At 40.2% G+C, this 22,335-nt stretch overlaps 1 protein-coding gene across 2 annotated transcripts in view; it reads right to left on the reverse strand.

Annotated features, from left to right (window-relative positions):
- The window catches only part of Diaph3 (diaphanous related formin 3), a 485,891-nt gene that overhangs the window by 107,621 nt on the left and 355,935 nt on the right, over window positions 1-22,335 (reverse strand). For both annotated transcript variants that reach the window (NM_019670.2, XM_011245123.2), the window contains 2 exons: window positions 9,630-9,725; window positions 9,109-9,168 (listed from right to left, as the gene is read on the reverse strand). In NM_019670.2, coding sequence (NP_062644.1) covers window positions 9,109-9,168; window positions 9,630-9,725 — 156 coding nt within the window. The remainder of the gene's footprint in view (window positions 1-9,108; window positions 9,169-9,629; window positions 9,726-22,335) is intronic.

Genomic DNA, 22,335 nt, shown 5'->3' on the forward strand with positions numbered 1-22,335 from the left:
ATGGACAGAACTGATAGGTTCTGGGGAGATGACTCTTTCTTAGCTCCTCCTTATCTGGTACATTAAGCCCTGCACACTTTCCTGCCCCTGGGGGGTGGAATGGGATAAAGTGATCCTAATACCAATAGAGTCACCGCTAACCTCAGCCCGCTGCCTGCTCTACAGTCACCCTCTAATGCAGCTTAAGTATTTATCCTATATAACTGACAACTGTAGATCTGCCAGATACTTGACAAATTTTCACAGTTTTTACATGAATGAAAATTTAGTTCTAAAATAGCAAATCATTATATCAGAAACAACTTCCTATACATCTTACATAGAAAATTATCACACCAGTAATTTGCTATGTAGGTGTTTCTTGTGGGTTGGATGTTCATTGTTTTGAAGTCATCTGTAATCACTCCCATAAAAACCTTATAAGATGGGTTTATTTATATTCCCTTGTATGTGGGGTTATTAGTGCATTACTGAGAGCACCTTCCAGCTATAAAACACCCAACCTCATGTTCATGTGGTCTTCAGGGATATTGGAGTAGACAGGAAGTGGATAGTTGAGTAGGTGGGGCAGAAGCTGCCTGTGGGTGATCTCCCATGAGAAACCCAATAAACTCATTCATTCACCAAGCTGGATGTGGATGGAGGTTTCCTTGTTCAGGGTTCTATCTGTCTATCAGGAAGACATTTCTCTATGCCTTCCCAGGAAAAGTAATTCAATAGTAATCAAACAAAATTAGATTGTTATTTTCTGAGAAATTTGGTAAAAAAAAAAAAATCAATTCACCTTTTTTACAAACAGAGAAAAAAACACTCAAACTTAACAATTAAGTGAAAGCAGGGTGCAGAGTTTCTAACATCTGTACATAGACTTTGTAGAAGCCACATTTTGAACCTGTATCACAAGAGAAAGGAGAGATTCAGAATGGGCCATTTTTTTTTTTAAAGATTATCATAATCACAGCCCACTATGGAACACAAACAGAAGAGACATGTTAATCATGACAACAATTTCAGGGAAGTCCAAGGACATTATTTTCCTTATACAATAGTAGCTCATTTTCTTTTCACTCAATTTAGTCCAGGCTTTAGCATACATTTGGGGATGCTCATTACTGGAGACACATTTGCTGCTTCCTGCATAAATGGTCTTTGAAAACAATTTGAAATCTTCACTACTTGAGAGTTTTCTAGGCTGCTCATGCTTAAGAGTCTGCCTGATAATGACTATGACAAAAGGTTGTCCTGCCCTGACTATAAAATTAGAAAAGAAAAGCCTTTGCTCTCTATCCATGGGGCATCCTTACCTCGGCAGAAACCCTGCTGGTGTGATTCTTTTTCTTTTGCTTGACTACATAGTAAATACAAGAGACTGATATTTGAATAAAATATGAAAAGCACCCCAATTGGTTCATGTTCCTGGCCAAAGGGAAAAAAATCCCCTCAAAATATGTAATTTTTGACAGTTACAAGAAACATTTAATTCTGCCTGAAAGCCCAAGCATAAAGGTGTCAAAAACAATTAGTATTTTAATAGCTTCCTTCTTAGGCAGGCACAAGAGAACAAAAAGTCTTCTTACGCCACTAAGGCACTAAATGAACATGTAAGAGACAGCCTACTACTTTACTACGTTGTTCCTTATGTGCTTCCTATAGAAAATAGAATACACTTCAAAGAAATAGAAATGGCTGTTGTCAACATTTACCACTGGGATAAAATCTCTTAACAAGGACTGCTTCTCTGCTGTGCTCCTTGCTTTTAGCTTGTTATGTCATGTTTGGTTGAAATCCCTGGGAGACCTGCTCTTTTCTGAAGGGAAATGGAGGAACAACAGTACATCTTGGAGGGGTAGGAATGGGAGGAAAGGAGGGAGGGAAATAATACCAGAGAGAGAGAGAGAGAGAGAGAGAGAGAGAGAGAAGAAGAAGGAGGAGGAGGAGGAGGAGGAGGAGGAGGAGGAGGAGGAGGAGGAGGAGGAGGAGGAGGAGGAGGAGGAGGAAGAGGAGGAGGAGGAGGAGGAGGAGGAGGAGGAGGAGGAGGAAGAGGAGGAGGAGGAGGAGAGAGGAGGAGGAGAGAGGAGAAGAGAGAAGAGAGAGAATGAAAGCAACCCTTGAGGTCTGTAATGCTCCAAGTTAACCTGTGAACCCCATCTGCCCAGTCAGGTAACTTCCTGGAATTCGGGGAGTTGTACTTCTTGGAAAATAATAGTCTCATGGGAAAGTATGAGGACTTTCCAGTATGATAGATTTGTCCTAATAAACTCCTAAAACATATTAGCTCCAGGAAATTTCAGGGAACGGTCCTGACCAAAGTCCACCTCTTAGTATTTAATACTTAATAAAGCTTGCTTTAATATGGCCCAAAATGGTAGAATTTGTTTTTTTTTTTTTCTCTGCCAAATCTCAGGATTAACAGTAGTCAGCACTTACTTAGTCGACACCGTGGAAGACGTTTGCAATTTCTTAACTCTACCCCAGGCCATGGTCTTGCCATTTAGGGAAAAAGAAGGAAGAGAAGTAAGAGGATCCAAGACTGTAAGGACTGGGGCTAGGGGTGGCTGCAGATGCAAGCTTTTGATGCATAGACACAAGACTTATGTCTCCCTTAGAATTAGTTTGCAAAGAAGATGCTAATTCAAAGATATTTAGCTGGCTCCATATTTAATTCTGACTTCAAATCTTGAAAAGTGGCGGAGCAGCTGTGCCTAGAGGCAATACAATCTTATTTCTATAAAAATCTCTCAAAGCTCCATATATAAGTAAGTGGGAGTGTAAAAATAGATAATCAAACCCAAATTAAGGCTATTAAGAACTGATTTACTGTAAAGATAATATAGCAAAATTTTGTTTAGGTTATGGATGCTCACTAAAAATGTGTAATACTTGTTTGCCTAAAATTTTGATTATGTTTTATCTTATTTTGTCACAGTTAAATAGTTTTATCATTAGGGTTTTTAATTGCATATAGTTTGTAAATCTTTTCTGATTACTCTATATCCATTTATCTTAGAAAAAAACCCTACTGTACTCCTTAATGAAAAAAGAAGCCATCTAAGGAAGATGCAATCAAACTGCAGGCAGATGTGCCATGAGCGGGTGACTCAACGATTCATATTTATAGCCTGTGCCGCAAAAGGTTAAATGTGCATTTGGCAAGAAAAATACCCAAGGATAATAGGAGTTCCCATATGTGGAAAAGCACTAGCCCAGTGCTCTTTTGTACAACCCAGGCATATTATACAAAACAAGGTTATAGAGAAAACAAATGGTTAAGAGAAAACAAGAATACCATGTCCTTACAACTCTTTGAACCTTTGTGTTGTTGACATTTCGGACCATGATCAAGTTCTCAGGCAGGAACTACTTGCCAGCTGCCATGGGATCTCCTCTGGTATGTTCTTTCTGCTGATCTTTCTTGGTCATCCTCCACTGAGTCTACTTCTCAAATGTTCCTTTTTTTTTTTTTTTTTTTTTTTTGATCTAAAGATTCTTCATTAGACAACTCATTTGATTATTCAGCACCAGCACTTCTTGGAGGGACTGTAGACAGAGATGTGTTCTTTCTTGCGATCTCTGAGTAGCCAGTGGTGCTTTGCCCTTTCCCTGAAGCAGTCCACATGGTCACTGAAGGTACCTCCTCAATTTTCTCCTTTGATTTTACTTGTCCCTTCAGGTCTATGCTTATTACTGAAATATCAAATTAGTCCAAAATCCTTTGCCTAGCAACAGACTCTCAATGAAATTCTCTATGTGATCCTTCACTTTAAACCAACCATATGACTCATGAACCTCTAATCGATACTGTCAGATTTTCATAAAAGTTTTCAAATTTTTATTACTTTTAAACCAGAAGAGTAACTAGACATTTTCTTTAGGTTTGGAAAAGGCATGTGGTCTCATCAATGGATATATTCTTTCTTTCGTTTAATGTTATATATTCGTAACTAACAGAAGAGCCCCAGAGTGTCTAAGGAAAACTCTAATGAAGCCTATATCTCATCTTCCATACCTGATCCTTTTAAGTAGAGACCATGGTGACTGACTATCTCCTTCTGATAACAAGTTAACGTTTAAGGGAGGAGATGAGAAGAGGTTAATTGTACTCACAGGAAAGAACTAGTACTTGGCCTATTAAATTCCACTTACGTAGGTGGCATTCAGAGACTTGATTATGCTTCTAAATAAGCGTTAATTGTTCCTTTCAAACCTAAACACAACCACGTCTGTTCACAAGACATGTTCTTTCTTAACATCCATGCTCTGGCCATCAATTCAGCTAAGTACTGGGCTATAGCAGAGAACAAAACAAGCATCCCTCTTGATGGCTCTGTCTCCTCTCTGAGAAACTCTTGAAAAACATGGAGGCCAGATACTGAAAGGAACACTGTCAGAACACCGTTGTCATCCTACACTGGACAGAAACAGAAATCACAGGTCCTCCAGGTTCTGAGGGAGTCAGAAAGGCCCTGCTGAGAAGGAATAGTCCTGCTGTAGGCAGTCATCTATTACGCTCTGGGCTCACTTCTGTTTACACTTTGAAACCATGCCTGGAATGCTGAAGCCAAGTCTGGGTTAGTCTTTTAGAAATTCTGATTGTGTCAAATTTTGCATATTACATGTATTCTAGCATTTAGCACATGTTAGAAATTATTACTGGTCTGTCTCTGACTTAGATAATGTATTGAGGTAGTGTTTCAGATTTTATTTTTTAAGATAGAGTTTCACTGTATATACCAAGCAGCCTTGACCTTGATCTTGCAACACTCCCAAAGAAGACTGGGTTTAAATTTGCATACTGCCTTCTGAATGTTTAAGCTGGTTAGTTTTTATTTTCAACTCCATATAAGCTAGAGTCATCTGGGACCATGGAAAGAGGCTGAAGCTTGGTACCATACAGAAGGGTTCGCCTCTCTAAGGGAGCTCAAAAGAGGCTATTCATGATGGTGCAGCCTCAACTGCAGTGGAGAACACAGACTAACAGATAGCAGGACTGTGGGATGATCACCAAGGACCAAGCAGGTGTTGAGTGGAGCTGGCCTAACCTAAACATACACAATACAGTAAGCTCTGTGCTTTACAGCTAGGAGAGCCAGGAAAGCGGAGCTGCCCAAGCCCTTGGGGTCCATTAGATTATAAGCAAATTCCAGATGTTGAATACAGAGGTTTTTACAGTTAATTTTGATTTAGTTTGGTATTATTATTAACTGTGCCCTGTTGTTTGTTTGTTTTTTGTTATTATTGTCTTATTTTTGTCTTTAAATATAAAGAATATAACAGTTTTACTTTTACAGGGTCAAACAGTTGAGATTTTGAACTTTTAAAGAGACTAAAAATTTGGAAGAGAATGAATTAAAATGTTTATATATATTTTAAATGGCTAACTGATTTTTAAAGTTATACCTGACTTTTATACTGCAATATCAACAAGCGTTCATAGGGATAAACAAGAAAGGAAATGTTATGCCTTAATATTGATATATTTGTCAAGTATTAACAAGGGGTAAATTGTATTGGTTAGCTTTTTTGCCATTTTGACATAAGCTGTGAGTCATCTTGAAAACAATGAACCTTAAATGAGGGAACGCTTCCACTTGATTGGCCACTGGGCATGTTTGTGGGATCCAAGCCACTATGGGTGGTGCCACCCATGGGCAGCTGGTTCTGAGTTATATAAGAGTGTGCAGAGTGAGCCGTGGAAAGCAAGCCAGCCAGCAGTACCCCTTCATAGCCACTACTTCAGGTCCTGACTCCGGGTGCTTGCCTCTACTTCCTGTCCCAACGTCCACTTGCGCTGGACAGTAAGATACAACAAGATATAAACCCTTTCCTTCCCAAGTTGCTTTTGGTCATGGCGTTTACTACAGCAAGAGAAAGCAATCCAAGACACTGCTGGAATTAGAGGTGTGTGCCTGTACTACTACACCAACCATTAAGTATTAGTTTTCTAGCACGTAAGAGTTTCTCTCTACCATCTCAATGACTTGTACATACTCAGTATCACTGGCTAAGCTACAGCCCTGGCCCTAATGCATAGTGTCTACGGAGGAGTTATTATACATGTTGAATATAGTAGATTATCATGAATAAATAATTCAATTTCTGTCTAGGATATCAAAGCCAAAGAGAAAGAAATGCACAGTAAAAGCTGTCACGCCAATACATCTGGTAGAGGTCTATACAGGATAAGAGACAGACAGCTGTCTATGTGTAAGATTCTACTGCTTCTGGTGGCTACTGGAGACAGAGTGCTTTATCAGGGTGTCAAATGTATATGGCATTGATAGTGCAGAGGTCCAAGAGATATTTATTCAGTTTTTCTAAATCTGAAATAAGAGAAGCTGTATGCACATAAAGGTTTGGAGCTATAGCTATAGTTTTAAAATGACATTAATAATATATGGCCAATAAAAGACATGATGACAAAAGTTGAAAATATCAGCTAATAAAATTAAATTAGTGATTTGATACATGTGTGTATGCATTCGTCAGAGTTCTCCAGAGTATCAGAACTTGTAGGGTGAATGAATACCATCCCCCTCCCCCCATCCCCTCACCCCTGCTTTCTGTCTTACTACCTCAAGATCTGCATTAGAAGTGAATCTTCCTACTTCAAATTAAACAAACATTCTTCATATGAGTGCTTTCCATGTTGGGGTTTTAGTTCCAGATGTAGTCAAGTTCACAGCCAAGAATTCTCATCACAAGTCTACCCCTTGTCAACCTGACACACAATCATATCTTGGTATGTATGTTGTGATTAATTTCCAAATAAAAAAATAACCAGGCTATAATAATGCTACACAGGCTATAACTATCCCACATACAATTGTATTCTTACTATATATTTAATTCAAGCTAAAATTACATCTAACATTATCTAACTATCCCTTACAGAACCTCAAAAATTATAAATTTATAATAGGTGGCAATGTCCAATGGACATTCTTTAATTTCTCAACCTTAAACATGATAGCCAAAGGATATTCTCTTGATATTCCATCACATAATAAAAATAAAGAAAGAAAACATAAATATCTGTACAAATTCATTCTTAACATATATGAGAGAGCGCTCGTGCCCATGATAAGCCTCTTTTCTGCAACCGGTCACAGGCCTTAGCTGGTATTTATGTCTACCTTCCTCTTCTATCCATCCTGCATCTTCTCCACTCTCAGGAAGCAGCTCAGCAGGGCTTGGCCCATTCTTTCCTTCCTGATTGGCCTGTGCCCTTTGTCATCCTGCTTGGATGAGGCTGTTGTACTTTCCCACTGACTTTAATCACAGGACACAGTAGCACCAAGAGATGCCCCAAAGGATTTCCTGCACTCCAGACATAACCTCTTCTCTCCACTGTGGAGAAGCAATCTCATTTCCACATGGTACTAGATTAATCGCCACTCTTAACACTGTTATTCCTTTTGTTAGCCTGCTGCTTTAGGAGCATTAGGAGCCCTAAAAGGTCAGGGAGAAGTCTGAGTTTCTCTTACATAGCTTTTGCCTTCAAAGCATCTACAATACTTATTTTAAATTAAGCTTAGGATGCTGTCATAGTAATATAATCACTATGCTTAGTGGTGGGTTTTCTTTATGATTTTGAACAGGGGGCTGAGTTGTTACTACAAAAGGAGATATGTTACAAAGACTAAAAATTCTTTTTTCTAATACTAATACAACGATTCCACTCTCTTCAGAGATTTTATATTGGTATTTACTGTTCCCCTTCCCACTTCTGACCAGATTGATAGCCAAAGAATCAAACTTAAAGAATAATGTGCATACGCATAAGACTTTTACTAGTCTTTGAATTTTAAATGCTCAAATGCCTCTATGTAGTTAATGTGGTAGTCATCAGAGAACTTAACTACAGCCACAGGACTGTCGGGAGCTCCGTCCTCCTGGAGCTTCTAGCTCTGGCAATCTATGGATTTCCATTTATTTCTCTGCTAAACAAAATCATCTCTAAAGTTCAGGTCCCCACTCTTCTCTCAACTTCTATCTATAATTCTGTGCCATGGTGGAGCGAAACCAACCATAAGCTAAGGCTTTGGCTTACTTATTACTCGTAACGAACGTCACTTGTTCCAATTCATTTTTGCCATTCTTAGAACAAGGCGAATCAAGAGCTGAAGCACACTAAAAAGTTGACAGGTCTATTTAAAATTCTGTTACAGATTTAATCTTTCTGGTCATTTCTTAACCATTTACTAAGAATATTCTGACCACTCAGATACTCTCTGGATTTTCTTCCTTCGTTAACTATTTTACCTCCCTTACAAGTGTGATACACACACCTTCTTAGTCACACCTTAATACTCACAGAAAGGAACTCGAAAGCACTCCCCAGTGCTTCAGATGAAGTCTGTCAGGTAGTTTTTCTGTTAAATCCAGCCAACTTTGATAACAACCTCAGCATGAGGCAATGGGAGTCACAAAGTATGAACATGGATGACAGACATAAGCAGAGTCCAAGAACAGAGACTTGCCAGAACAGAAACCAAATGAGTAAGAGCAGACGCTTTTAAGACAGAGTCACAGACAGGATAGAAGGCATTCATATGGGATCTTTTAAAAAACTCAACTCCTTGGCAAATGTTAGAGATGAAGATAAGTCACTCCCATTTAGCAACTGTAGCATCGTCCACTGTAAACAGTCTATGCGACGCATCTGTATTTACAGTTTCTCCAAAGTTGAATTCTTTGCAACTGCACTGACAAACAAGGCAAGGAAAGATGAACACAGGTCTCAATACTTCACATGTATCCTGATGATTAGTGGATCTGCAACTTTAAAGTAGTTACCATGAAATGGCATTGCTCTGAAATACCGCCGTAGCCAACTCTGATCAGAAGTGTGCAAATGTAACTTCAAACAATACAACTATAACAAAACATTCACTTGCGACCTAATTAGAAAAACAGAAGAAATAACTTCAAGGAAATAAGGCAGTATGGAAAACAGAGCCCGTCATCTCAGAGCAAAGACAAACATCTATGCATTTTTTTACTCTTGGAGTTATACTGAGAACTTCAATAGCAGTGTAGTAAAAATCACAGACCAACAGGATAAAAGCAGGTAAGAATAGCATGCAATTTATGAATAAAGTTTATTACCATGGTTACAAACTTTGAGAACAGGCCTCTGAGACATCGGGCTGAGACTCTGCCGAATATCTGTTAAAAAGAGAGAGAGAAACTTAGTATCTGTATGTTTGACTTAAGAAGTAAAAGAATATCCTGTGATTTTCCCAAGCTTAGGTCTTTTCAGTGATGGTGCAATGCTTGACCGCCCTGAAACACTCGGAACAGTGATGCTTGGACTTTTACCCCACATTTAACTGTGGGACGCTAACCTCCACTGGGGCAAGGTGCATATGGGTCTCTTGATGAGACTCATCACACCGGTCAGGATTGTCTAGCTTCAATGCACATCGATTTGTTAATGCACTACTGACACCAGCCAACTGGAATGCATCTCTCTCTGACACCTGTCTCTGCAAGGGATTAAGCAAATTTAGGAAAGTTAGAAACAATTTCTGCCCACAGCACTGTTCTTGTGACAAATGACTTTAAAAGAATTAAGGGGAGAAACCGCTCTTCCCTAGAAAGTAACATGAGATAAGAAAAGAATTCACCTTTCAGCTTTGGTGTCCTTTTTCTTCTGTCGCGGAAGGCAGCCCCTGACTGCAAGGCCTCCAGCAGACTATCCATCACTCCTGTCTCATCTCCCTCTGTGAAAAGAGATGCAGGGAATTCCATCAACCCTCGGGGTTACCAGAGCAATGTCAAAGCACACATGCAAATGCGGGCGATGGTGGTGGCAGAGAGCAGAAGGACAGAACATCAGAACTAGACCAGGAATTTCCAAACAACAAAAAAAATTCCAGCTCTGTCCTAAATCAGCCATTTTTTAATTAGAGCCATCTCAACAGTGTGTCTGTGTCCTGCCCACTAAAGAGGACAGGGCTTCTCAGACGCAGTGTGGAGCATTGCTTATATAGACCAATGGCACGGTGAGTTTAGATGGAATGTACTTCAGTGTCTGCAGTCATCATAAATCATATTTTTTTCTCCTAGAAATGAGTTATTTTTTAAAGCATAAAACTAGTTTCTAAAAGCGACCAGGTGTATGGTACAGTGCCTATTATACAGAAGCTGGGCCTGCCAAAACTTACCATAGAAAAGAAAACTTACCATTTTCATGCAGGACTCTATGAATGAATATATTTCTAATTACACACACTCACACACACCCCTGATATATAATTCTGCTGATAGATAAAATATGTATATTGCCCTCTGACAAGCTTTCATATGATTCATGAAAGTTATCTTTTACAAGTAAGATGGTAAACTCAGAGATGATTTTAAGAATTTAAAGGATAGCATTCCTTAAGCTAGTTCTTTCCTAAGAACTTTGTTCACTGTTTTTATTTCCCCCTTTTGGAGCCACACTCTCTTTATAGACAACTCTTGACATGTGACCATGGCAGAGTACAAAACCCCACTCCTTACAGTTTATAAACAGATGCAGACATAGAACTATGCGTCAGCTGCTTTGCCATCTGCTCCTGCCGCACAGTTTTAGATGAGAGCTAAACCTTGGAGGTGTGATCAAAAATGGTGGGTGAGAATCCAAGTATTTAGAGGTTGTCAATTTACACATACATTTAATTCTGAAGCATTTCAATGTTTACTGTAAAGTACACTAAATATTTTAGACAATTTAATAAGTAACTACTTACCTAATCTTTAAAAATTTACACTCAAATTCAAGTATATTTTTGCTATACATAAGTTCATGTAATATTAAATATTTAAGGTAGTTATCAGTGAAAGTAAACATTTAAATAAATGAAAGAATTTGCTTTTTTTTTAAATTTAGTATTATGTTTGATTGCAAATAAAAAGCAGGAAAAAAATAGAGAATTTGTTTAGAGAAAAAGAGAACATAAAAGTGTTGGTGTTGCTCCTGGATTGTAAACCAGTTATAACTGAGTATGGCTGCTTCTAGATGATTATACTGTATGGGCGCTAAGTTACTGCTGGGTGTTGACTCTATTACGGCTGCAGTCTCCCTTTTTCATGCCTTTGAACATGCAGCTCTCTATAATGAGGGTCTTTTACACTGTCTTCCCCAAGCGAGCTCCTACCACTACTTCAAGACAGAAACTGAGACCATGTGAGACCATGCCTTGCCCCATATGTGCTAACTTAGTGTGCACACATGATAACACGTCCTTTGGAAAGTTTTGCTGTTTCCTAGACTGTACTATTTAGGAGACAAGTATGTCCTGGAAGACAGGGATCGCTGAGGAAGAGCTTATTCCGTTCATCACACACATACACACACACACACACACACACACACACACACACACACACACACACACACACACACAAACACACACACACCCCATGGCAGGGTTTACTCTGTGTAGCCCTGGCTGTCCTGGAACTCACAGAGGTCTACCTGTTATGCTTTCTGAGTCCTGGGATTAAAGGCATGTACCACTACTGCCTGGTTCTATTTAATTTTTATAGGTAGCAAAATTCAATTATTTTCATAGACACAAGTTGTCTCTTCCATTATATTTGCCTATGTTCTTGGTTAGGGACATAATCATGCCTCATATCATTGCTAAAAACCTCTGATTTGAACTTTAAATAGACTTGTGGGCATGTCAACTCTATTCATGCTGAACAGAACTAATATATAAGATGACAAGCTATAAGGAGGATGTTCTTCCCATGCTAGGTGTGTTTTAGATACTTATCCAACACATGTTTACCTGCCATATGGTATTGTGCACTGGAGCAATACTACACACGTATGATACCTAGGTTGTACAAATTAACGAGAACTCCCTCCAGTTCTCAGAAGCAGACTGGGGTAGATGTGAAAGGGTGGACACCATCAGAAGAAGAGAGGTCTTGGAAGAAGAAGTAGAGATGGAGGCAAATGTGCAAAATTAAAAGATGTATAAAGCTGTTTAAATCTTTATACATACATCTTTCTACTTATACACCTAAGAAATAAGGTCAATTTACATAAAAATATAGCCTCATTTCTTCTGTGAAATAAATAGACCACCTGAAATAGTGTCCCGGCAGAACTGAATAACACATTGCCTCCTATAATTTGTAAATGGAACTTTGAAAAGTGCAGTGTTGAGGAAAGGCCAGTCTGGGAGGAGACTTCCAAAGTAGAGTCAATGAGGTGAGGATGGGAAGGAGGGGCAGCAGCTGAGGAACAGCTGAGGTCTTGGTGCGCATGGATGGAGGAAGATGAAGTATGGGAGAATTCTGAGATGGGGGGCAGTGATGGTTAGGTGCTATGGTAGTGGGAGATGACCACAGTGACCAGCAGGTGATGTCAGGGTATGACAAAGGCACACTATTTTGAAAGACATTCTCTTATTACAAGTAAGAGTAAGATGGCACCCCAAGGACTTGTGAAAGTCCTCAACATAAAGCATGGGCCCACACGCCATTTTCTTCAGCCAAGACAGAACATTAAAATTGATGCAATCAAGAAAGAGTGCATTCTACAAGCTTCCTGAAGTCTGAAAACTAGCAATCAAACCCAAACAACTTACAAAGGAAATACCCGAGGATGGGGTAGACTTCTCGATAGCAAACTGAATGTCAAAAGACAGGAGGTAAGTGATTTCTAGCTTCTGAAGAGAATTATTTCCAGGTAAGCAGTGGTTCAGTTGCCAGTAAGGTAGGGACAGAAAATAGCCATGCTCAGGCAATTCAGTCACCAAGACATGATTTCCTAGAGACAGGAAATGTGTGAGGGTTTGGATCTAAAATGTCTTCAGAATCCACATGCTAATGGCTTAGTTGGCATAGCTCTTGTGAAGAGAAAGCTGAACCCTCAGCAATGGACCAGTCCACTGATGAGATATTTGATGAACTATTGAGAGGTGACAAATGCTTAGGAGATGGCACATTATTCCTTTCAGGGTGCCTCTCCCTGGTATCCAGGCTTTTGGTGACCATGAGATGAGCATTGCATTTCTGTCCTCACCTGGAACATGGCCTTTACCATGGCCCAGACACAATGAGACCAGCTGATAATGGACTAAAATCTCTAAAATTGAGTGCCCAAAGAAATGATCCCCCTGTGTCTTGGATATTTTGATAAAAAAACAGAAGACAGACTAACACATGGTGCTTTGGCAAAATAAAGGAGTAAAATCAAAACAAAACAAAACAAAACAAAACAAAACAAAAAAACAAGTGGGAGAGGCAGGAAATGAGACCCAGGAAAGGCAGAAGACAACCAGTGAATTTAAGAGGACTCCCAGGCTTCCCAGGACCTAGGCCAAGAGTCTGCAGTTTATGGGGGAAAAAATAAGCTGAGAAGAGGAAACGGGCCTTAAGAGCTGATGTCTGACCATTTAGAAAAATCAACCATGGATGTTTATACAGATCTATTATAAGGAGTTTGAAAAACCAGAGACAGATAAACACAAATCTTAAGCACTTTGTTTTTAGTTTGCATTACCTTAGAAATATACACTGTGATAACAGTTCCTATGGCCTGCATGCTGGTGGCCTAAGAGCACTGGAATCCTTAGGAGGAGAGTCATTAGGAAGTGATAAAGTCAGGGGAGCTCAGATGGATGGGGACACTGCCCTTAAAAAGGCTGTTGGCCAGTTTACTCCACCGCCACCACACGGGTCCAAAGGAACAAAGTGTTATTTGTGGAGAGGAGGGAGCCCTATGCAAAAACGGAGTTCACAGAGGCTCTGACTGTAGATATCTCAACCCCAAGAACCATGAGCCAATACATCTCTCTCTCCTGAATACAGACTGCCATGTGGACGGAATTTTGTTTTAATAGCAACAAGGAAACAAGGAATATTTAGAATGTGGCAATTTTAGAAATGTTGGTTCTTCTGATGGCCATAAACTCTGCTGTGATTACACTGAAGGCTAACAGGGCAAAGCTGTCAGTGGTGCCAGGTAAGCACAGGTGGGGGGAATCCAAGGAACCCAACCCTCAGGACACTCACCAGGGACTCAGTCTAAAGTGAAAACTGTAATCGGAAAAGTGACTTTTACGTTCCTGAAAGTTGAAGAGGAAACTGAGATAAGGACACTTGTTTTTACCCTAAGGCGGCCATGTGTGGGAAGGAGGAAGACAGTTCACTAAGGGTATGCTACAGCTCGATGGAAGCTGGGTCAGAAAACTGAGCACATCCTAGGGGAGGGGGACTCAGCATGGGGCAAATGGCTAGAGGCCCAGAGGTTTCCTGGACAGCCACACCTTAAGGACTGGCTGGGAGAACAGCGGAGCGGCTGGAACAGAGGATAGTCTCTGCTGACAGAGCTTTACAGCTGGGCGTCTGGAGGCCAGTGAACCACCTGCAGACCTCAGGCATGAACAGAAAAGAGCAGGGGGCCAGAGGGAAGGAAGCCGATGCTGGAGAGGGGCAGCTCATTGAAGAGAAGGCTGGACCGTGCTGAGGAGTCTGGAGTGTATCTTTATGAGTGATGAACTCCCTTTAATTTAGAAAGCATTGCTGTCATATTTCTACCCAGAAAAGCACTCTGCGACAGTCACCTCATGGCTTGGCAGAAAAGGAGAGACATGGTTAGGGTGTTCAGATGACAGTGGTGACAGTGATAGTGTCTAAAAGAGGAAGAACAGAAAACTCTTGCTCTGCATCTAAGGGGCTTTTATACATAAAGATGAGGATCAGTTTCAGGTTGCTGGCTTGGGTTTCATGATGTACATAGATAGCACTCATAAAAAATGGGACCATCTATGGTAATAAAAGAAACTGTGCCAGGGAGGGACCTTAGTTTGGGATGTATCCAGATTGACAGGAGATAACCAGTAGGTATTAAAAACTGATTAGAAGGACGTTGGTTAATTAGATGATTAACTGATTCAGAGGCCTGAACTCAGGGCACAGAAATTGCCTAATTGATTAATGTACAAATTAGAAAGGAAAAAGTCAAAATATCACTATTTGCAGATGATATGATAGTATACTTTAGTGACCCCAAAAATTCGACCAGAGAACACCTAAACCTGGTAAACAACTTCAGCAGATATAAAATTAACACAAACAAATTCATAGCTTTCCTCTACTCAAAGGATAAATGGGATGAGAAAGAAACTAGGGAAATGACACCCTTCACAATAGTCACAATATAGAATATCTTGGTGTGACTCTAACTAAACAAGTGAAAGATCTGTATTATAAGAACTTCAAGTCTCTGAAGAAAGAATTCAAAGAAGGTCTCAGAAGATGAAAAGATCTCCCATGCTCATGGACTGACAGGATTAATATAGTAAAAATGGTCATCTTGCCAAAAGCAATCTACAGATTCAATTCAATCCCTAGCAAAATCCCAACTCAATGCTTCATATATTTAGAAAGAGCAATGTGCAAATTTGTTGGAATAACAACAACAACAACAACAACAACAAGAACAAAAAACCCAGAATAGCAATAAACTATTCTCAATAATACAAGAACTTCTGGTGGAATTACAATCCCTGACCCCAAGCTATACTACAGAGCAATTGTGATAAAAACTTCATGGTATTGGTACAGTGACAGACAGGTAGATTAATGGAATAGAATTGAAGAGCCAGAAATGAACACACACACCTATGGTCACCTGATCTTTGAGAAAGGAGATAAAAGCATTCAGTGGAAAAAAGACAGCATTTTCAACAAGTGGTGCTGGCTCAACTGGCAGTTAGCATGTACAATAATGCAAATTAATCCATTTTTATCTCCTTGTACAAAGCTCAAGACCAAGTGGATCAAGGACCTCCACACAAAACGAGATACATTGAAACTTATAGAGGAGAAAGTTGGGAAGAGCCTTGAACATATGGGCACAGGGGAAAAATTGCTGAACAGAACACCAATGGCTTCTGTTGTAAGATCAAAATTTGACAAACGGGACCTCACAAAATTGCAAAGCTTCTGTAAGGCAAAGGACACTGTCAATAGGACAAAATGGCATCCAACAGATTGGAAAAAGATCTTTACCAAACCTACATCCGATAGAAGGCTAATATCCAATATATACAAAGAACTCAAGAAGTTAGACTCCAGAGAATTAAATAACCCTATTAAAAAATGGGGAACAGAGCTAAACAAAGAATTCTCACCTGAGGAATACTGAATGGCTGAGAAGCACCTAAAGAAATGTTCAACATCTGTAGTCATCAGGGAAATACAAATCAAAACAACCCTGAGATTCCACCTGACACTAGTCAGAATAGCTAAGATCAAAAACTCAGGTGGCAACAGATGCTGGCAAGAATGTGGAGAAAGAGGAACACTCCTCCATTGTTGGTGGGATTGCAAGCTTGTACAACTACTTTGGAAATCAGTCTGGCGGTTCCTCAGAAAATTAGACATAGTACTACCGGAGGACCCAGCTATCCCATTCCTGGGCACATACCCAAAAGATGCTCCAACATATGACCAGGACACATGTTCCACTATGTTCATAGCAGCCTTATTAATAATAGCCAGAAGCTGGAAAGAACCCAAATGTCCTTCAACAGAGGAATGGATACACATAATGTGGTATATTTACACAATGGAGTACTATGCAGCTACTAAAAACAATGAATTTATGAAATTCTTAGGCAAATGGATGAAACAAGAAAATATCCTGAGTGAGGCAACCCAATCTCAAAAAAAAAAAAAAAAAACAAAAAAACCACACATGGTATGTACTCATTGATAAATTGATACTAGCCCACAAGCTCCAAATATCCCAATACAATTCACAGAGCACATGAAGCTCACAAAGCAGGAAGACCATAGTGTGGATTCTTCCATCCTTCTTAGAAGGGGGAGCATAATATTCATGGGAGCAAACACGAAGACAAAATGTGAAGCAGAGACTGAAGGAAAGGCCATCCATAGACTGCCCCACCTGGGGATCCATCCCATATACTGACACCAAATGCAGACAGTATTGCGGATGCCACCAAGTACTTGCTGACAGGAGCCTGAAACAGCTGTCTCCTGAGAGGCCCTGCTGGATCCTGACCAATACAGATGAGGATGCTCACAGCCAACCATTGGACTGAGCACAGGGACTCCAATGGACGAACGAAAGAGCTGATGGGATCTTATCTGGTATCAATGGGAGAGGAGGCCCTTAGTCCTGTGAAGGCTCGATGCCCCAGTGTAGAGGAATGCTAGGGTAGTGAGGCAGGAGTGGGTAGGTGGGTGGGGGAACACCCTCATAGAAGCAGGGTAATGAGGGATGGCATAGGGGGTTTACAGAGGGTAACTGGGAAAGGGGATAACATTTGAAATGTAAATAAAATACCCCCCCCCTTTTTTTTTCAAAAAAAGAGTGTTTAAAGTGTGCTACTAAACAAAATTTACAGGCTCACATTTAACTCAACCTTCCAGAAGGGAAAACAAAAACAAACAAACAAACAAACAAAAAACAAACCCTGGCTGTTAGTCTACGATGCCTTCGTGAATTAGTGCTCCGTGCAGCTATTTACAGAAGCCTTTCTTGGTACAGTGTCTTAGCCCTTAACCATCTAGATTAAAGCACAAAATACTATTTAAACCAGAGAGCAAAAACGCAGGAGTAACTTCAAACGAAATCTCTGAACTTGTTTTAATACAGAAGAAATGTTGAAATTTGAGTCAAGGGGTGTAGAGAGCCAATGTTCATTGGAACTTAACCGACAAAGACAACAGCAGAGGAGACCTCTCTCATGCTGCACACAACCACAGACTATAAGCAATGGGATCGGGGATAAAGTAAACCATAATAGTTCAAATGTTCCATTTTCTTTTCCTATGCTCATTATTCCTCTAACGTGAACGCATGGGAGTTAGAAGCAAAAAAATTATAGTGTTTCCTAAGGAAAGCCTCTTCTACCCTGAAACTGACCAGTGCAAAGAGTTATTAGTTCTTGTGGTTGGCTTTCCATTCCCATTCTGACCATGTTTGGCCCTCTATACCTTCCCAGAGCTATGAGATGAGTTCTTTAATAGAATTTACCTTAGCAAGCTATTGTCAGAATTGAGTTAACCTGTTTAAAGACAGTGTCTCCACCTGGTCAGGGCAGATCCACATTAGCTGGTATTACATTTAATACTGTGACTCTCCCTGTTCAGCTGATTGGGATTTGTAACAAATCCATCCTCCAGATGTAGCTCTCTCCTGTGAGACTATGCCGGGGCCTAGCAAACACAGAAGTGGATGCCCACAGTCAGCTATTGGATGGATCACATGGCCCCCATTAAAGGAGCTAGAGAAAGTAACCAAGGATCTAAAGGGATCTGCAACCCCATAGGTGGAACAACATTATGAACTAACCAGTATCCCCTGGAGCTCGTGTCTTTAGCTGCATATGTATCAGAAGATGGCCCGGCCGGCCATCAGTGGAAAGAGACGCCCATTGGTTGTGCAAACTTTATCTGCCTCAGTACAGGGGAACGACAGGGCCAAGAAGTGGGAGTGGGTGGGTGGGGGAGTAGGTGGGGGACTTTTGGGATAGAATTGGAAATGTAAATGAAATAAATATCTAACTAAAAAAAAAGAAAAAACAAAAAGAAAAAGAGCCCAAATCCATCCTCAACCACTAACTACGTCAGCCCCTGCCCACTTCAGCTAGGAAGGCTAGAAAAGCCAACAACAAGAAGCTAAAAACACCCATTTCCCAGTCTCCCTGCCAGCAACGCTAGAGACGCCATGCACCGAGGCACTAGACATGAGCAGAGTGCATGTCCATAACTATTATCCCATTTCTCATGGACCGGCCTTGTGGCAGCTCTAACTGCAACTGTAGAATGCTGCCCCCTTCTGGCAATCAAAATATTAACATTAATGATATGTTGAGTTGCTCCAGGCAATACCTAAGAATATTTGTAAACTTAAGTGAAAATTTTTATAAATGCAATGAGATGTGTAAGTCACAGTCAGCATGTGATGGATTTCATCTTATCTAGATTTTAATTTAAATAATTTCATGATGGACAGTAAATAAGGCTGCACAGATTACAATTATAAAATGAATGTTCTCAGAAAAAGTTTTACATCTATTAGTTATGGGTCTGCGTGTGAGTGTGGGTATGGGTGTGTGTTAGAGGTCAGAGGACAACTTGCTGGAGTCAGCTCTCTCTTCTACCATGTGAGTTATGAGGACAATACTCATTTTGCCAGGCTTAGTGGCAAATACTTTAGCCTAACCAAAGTGCTGGCCCAAATAAAGGATTATTTATGTGTGTTTTTGTGGTTCAACAAGAAAAAAGTCATTTTTGGATGTTACACATACATACAGACACCAAGGCAAAATAATAATCTAAATACTGGCATCACTAATATTGTAGATCATGTAGTCATGAGGAGGGTGTACCTATAATATCAGCTCTGGGGGAGCTGAGCAGGAAGGTCAGGACTCAGACCAGTGTGGGATATATATATTTTGATCATATCTCAAAAACAACCCTAAACTGATGCATAAGCCTAAGAGAGGAAATGTGATGGAAAGACTGTAAGAGCCAGAGGAGCGGGAAGTCTGCCATGAGGTCAGGAGCTACACCCTGAGTTTCACTAGCAGGACTGCCTGAACACAGACAACAACAGCGACCCCAAAGTGCTCTGGGAAAAGCCCTCAAGCCTCCATCACATACACAGAGAACTACGGCGAACTATAGAATATTAGAGTTGAATAGTCTTCCCGGGGAAGAGAATGGGCAATCCAACAGCAAGGCGCCATCCCTCAAAACACACATACAAGCAACATTATACAGACCCGAGCAGGCTGTACTTAGAAATATATATTTAAATACATATGTGTGTAAAAACTATTAATAAAAAAGGAGGCCATGGAAGGAGTTACAGAGACAAAGTTCGCAGCTGAGACGGAAGAAAGGACCATCCAGAGACTGCCCCATCTGGGGATCCATCCCATATACAATCACCAAACCCAGACACTATTGCTGATGCCAGCAAGATTTTGCTGACAGGACCCTGACATAGCTCTCTCTTGTGGGGCTTTGCCAGTGTCTGGCAAATACAGAAGTGGATGCTCAAAGTCATCTATTGGATGGAACACAGGGCCCCTAATGAAGAAGCTAGAGAAAGCACCCAAGGAGCTAAAGGGGTCTGCAACCCTATAGGAGGAACAACAATATGAACTAACCAGTACTCCCCAGAACTATGTATCTAGTTGCATATGTAGCAAAGGATGGCCTATTTGGCCATCAATGGGAGGAGAGGCCCTGGTCTTGCTCATAGGCCCCAGTACAGGGGAATGCCAGGGCCAGGAAGCAGGAGTGGGTAGGTTGGGGAGCAGGGCGGGGGGAGGGTATAGGGGATTTTCGGGATAGTATTTGAAATGTAAATGAAGAAAATATCTAATTAAAAAAGAAAGGCCATGGATTTGAAAGAGAGCAATGAAGGATATACTCTGGGGTCTGAAGGGAGAAAAGGGGAGGGACAATGGTATAATAATAATATCAAAAAATAAGATAAATTATTAAACAAAAACCTAAAATGAAACAAAACTCTCCCAAAATTATAAGCCCAGACTTTACACATAAAAACAGTATACTGAGTACTGTAATGTTACTTTTCATTTCTAAATTTATAATCATTAAGTAGGAAAATGATTTGGGGATTATAGTTTTTGATTACTGCATATAAATATCTAATAAAACTGTCTTCTGAATATTTAACAGGAAAACTTTGTTTTCAAAACCAAAAAAAAAAAAGATAAACATATTACAGCCCACAACTTAGTAGGACTCATGCAACTGATGTATAAATTAGTAATTACAAAATATTACATTAAGAAATTAAATAGCCAGGTGGTAGTGGCTCACGCCTTTAATCCCAGCACTTGGGAGGCAGAGGCAGGCGGATTTCTGAGTTCAAGGCCAGCCTGGTCTACAAACTGAGTTCCAGGACAGCCAGGCAGCCAGGGTTATAGAAAGAAACCCTGTCTCGAAAGAAAAAAAAAAAAACCAACAAAGAAAAGAAATTAAATAGATACACAAAGATTTGAAAATTCTTAAATGTGCACGAGTTGTCCCTCTTCAAAGTCTCTATCACAAGAGTAACCATGACAGAAAACCACAAGTGGACACAGTGTGGAGATCACAGACCCTGAGGGACCTAGCCCCAGAAGATGCATCTACATCACAGCTCTTGCATCTATGGCTCAAGAAGCATCAAATAGATTGTAAATGTAGAATACCTGAAGGTCTGTTGTGAAACAGTCTCCCCTAGAAATCCTGCAAAATCAAGACTGGAATAATGGCAATATCAACGGACATGTTAACACGTAAGGTAATGATTCTTTAGGATCACAGTCCTAGACAATGAACTATAGGCAAGTAATGACTCATGGGAGAAGTAACCTCTCCCAGAGATGAGCCTACTATATAGGTTTTCCAATGCCAAGTAGTCAGCCTTGAAACCATGTATATACCACCACCAAAAATGGACTAGGTAGGTTACATTTGTATATACTAAGCATACAGATACACACACACACACACACACACACACACACACACACACACACACACACGTAACAATAATAATCAGAGACAAAGAGGGTACCAAGTTAAGAATTGAGGAGGATGCAGGAGGGAGTCAGAAGAGGGGGATGGGGAGGAGCTGGGGGGAGGAAATGAGGGTTATAGGTGATATACTTTTATTTCTACTAAGGAGATATTAAAAATGAAATAAAGAATCTTTTCTAGGAAAGAGAATATCAGATAGTATTTTCTCGGAATTCTTGTCCCACAAGAAGCCATATGTCTGAACGAGTATGTTGCAAGTGAAGGTAAGAGCAGTTGGCTCTGTGGTCAAATGACTTTGGACACCAATGGGTTACATGTATGGGTTCGGGTGATGCCTATCACATGTGTCATGAGAAGGAAAAGCCCATTCATGCTAAGAGCAGTGTTTCAAATCAGCAGGGCATAACAAGACATCTAGAATCTACTATCCTGACAGCAATCTGTCCATCTTGCTAATAACATCAAAATAAATCTCAAGTAGATCAAACATTACAACTCTAAAAGATTAATCTGTAAAAGCAGAGCAGATAGGAAGGAAAATAACTTTCATTAGTTCTAGAAGATGAAGATCTTCAATGAAAATCCCAAACTCGAAAGTCGTATAGACATCTAACACTTGAAAGAAATAATAGCCTACACATGAACAATAAAGGATAGACTGGAAAAGCATTTGAACCATGAGTAACTCACAGGGCTGAACATCATTAAAGCATGTGCATCGCAGTAAGATAATGGCCAATAAATCCATAGGCAGGTAGTATATTCAAGGAACTATCCCTTAAA

This window comes from Mus musculus, chromosome 14 (genome assembly GCF_000001635.26).
Source record: "Mus musculus strain C57BL/6J chromosome 14, GRCm38.p6 C57BL/6J".
Classification (NCBI taxonomy): domain Eukaryota; kingdom Metazoa; phylum Chordata; class Mammalia; order Rodentia; family Muridae; genus Mus; species Mus musculus.